Below are 1650 nucleotides of genomic sequence, written 5' to 3'. Positions count from 1 at the left end.
AATTTTATTTCATTATTTTTCTACTCATATGGCACAGTGTTCAGGACATTGTATATGTGGGAGGGCAGTATTTGTAACCCGTTTCACCGGGATGTCTATGTGATGTATGTACTATTTTGATTCCCGGAACTGATGTGGTTCTATGTATTTAAACACGTGACCATGTTTTTCTTTTTTCTAACTGTTTAAAAAATTCAATAAAAGATTTAATAACAAAAAAAAAATATCAAGACAGGAGGGGATAAAGGAAAGAAGGGGGGCGGGACGATATTAGTGACGGTTTTTAAACTGATTTTCTTTTTATATATTTCAAATGGTGCCACTTTGAAATAATATTGAAATCCTGATGTGGCTGTCTTTTATTGGAGAGATATATATTAGAAGTGGCACATTCACAGTACTGACATTCTCATTTAAAAAAGACATTGCATCATATCCTCTCAAACTGAGCCATACCAGGGGGCGGGACGATATTAGTGACGGTTTTTAAACTGATTTTCTTTTTATATATTTCAAATGGTGCCACTTTGAAATAATATTGAAATCCTGATGTGGCTGTCTTTTATTGGAGAGATATATATTAGAAGTGGCACATTCACAGTACTGACATTCTCATTTAAAAAAGACATTGCATCATATCCTCTCAAACTGAGCCATACCATATCAAATACAATCATAATCCCACCGAGTCGAAACGAAGGCAGTGCAACACTCAGTGAATCAATCGCTGATGTGACAGGCCCAAGTAACATTTACAGCAACACCAGCACAATGTAGAAATGTTTCTTTACTTAAAAAGTCACAGTGACTAGACAAGAATTTCTGTCTGGCTGATACCAAATTCTGTTTCTCCAGTGGTTTCGCTGTCCGCTAGCTTACCGTAGTTAGCCTTCGTCTGTTACATCTGTTTCAAGATACAGCGTTGACATAAATGTGTTAATATTTTTTTAACAATTTTAGTGTTTACCATTCTTCTGGATATTTTGGAAATTGTTAAGAATTAATGGAGATTTACAATCCCGTTTGGATGAACTAAGAGCTTTGCAATGATATTTTTTGACACCGAGAGTCAAGCCTATAAATTCTATTTGAGCTGTGAAACATGGAACAAAGTGCACCTGTCAATTTGACACCTCAAGGCTTCAAGCCTTTTAAACAATGCCTGCAAACTTTAAGGTGTACAGGCATACACTTTTGTACAATCATACAAAATTTAGATGACCGCTCATTTGTTTTTTTACTTGATTCTCTCACATTCTCAGATGAGATCTGCAAGTCGCTCATTGGTCACTATTTTTCAAAGTGCAGTATGGGTAATTTTGAGTGCACGAGACTTTTTTCTTTCGGATATTCAAAATGGTGTAACCCCTTAATATTACAATATATAGGGAATTGAAAAAAGCGGAAGGGGCGTGGCCTGGACGGGGGCGTGGCCTGGACGGGGGCGTGGTTACTTACAAAAGTGGCACTAAACATGCTGAAGATGAAGTGTATTAAATTTACACAGTTTGAAAATTGAACAGAAAAAAATCCCAAGATCGCCACTATTCTTTCAAGTGAAAATTTGTGCAATTTTGCCTATGCATTCCTGGTGAGCACCAATATGTAACTCCAAATTTGCTGCTAAAAATAAAAACAAAAAAAGAAAAC

At 36.1% G+C, this 1650-nt stretch overlaps 1 protein-coding gene across 2 annotated transcripts in view; it reads right to left on the bottom strand.

Moving 5' to 3' along the window:
• Positions 1 to 1650, bottom strand: part of pdrg1 (p53 and DNA-damage regulated 1) — an 18587-nt gene that overhangs the window by 9805 nt on the left and 7132 nt on the right. The window contains exon 1 of one of the 2 annotated variants that reach the window (XM_019868231.1): positions 1208 to 1363. The exons of the other annotated variant lie outside the window; for it this stretch is intronic. Within the exon in view, the coding sequence (XP_019723790.1) occupies positions 1208 to 1229 (22 nt within the window). The 5' untranslated portion in view covers positions 1230 to 1363. Of the gene's footprint in view, positions 1 to 1207; positions 1364 to 1650 lie in introns of those variants that run through there. 2 annotated transcript variants of the gene reach the window in all.

Source organism: Hippocampus comes, unplaced genomic scaffold, assembly GCF_001891065.2.
Source record: "Hippocampus comes isolate QL1 unplaced genomic scaffold, H_comes_QL1_v1.1 scaffold191, whole genome shotgun sequence".
Lineage (NCBI taxonomy): Eukaryota > Metazoa > Chordata > Actinopteri > Syngnathiformes > Syngnathidae > Hippocampus > Hippocampus comes.
The sequence above is the reverse complement of the archived record's forward strand: the minus strand, read 5'-3'. Positions and strand labels throughout refer to the sequence as shown.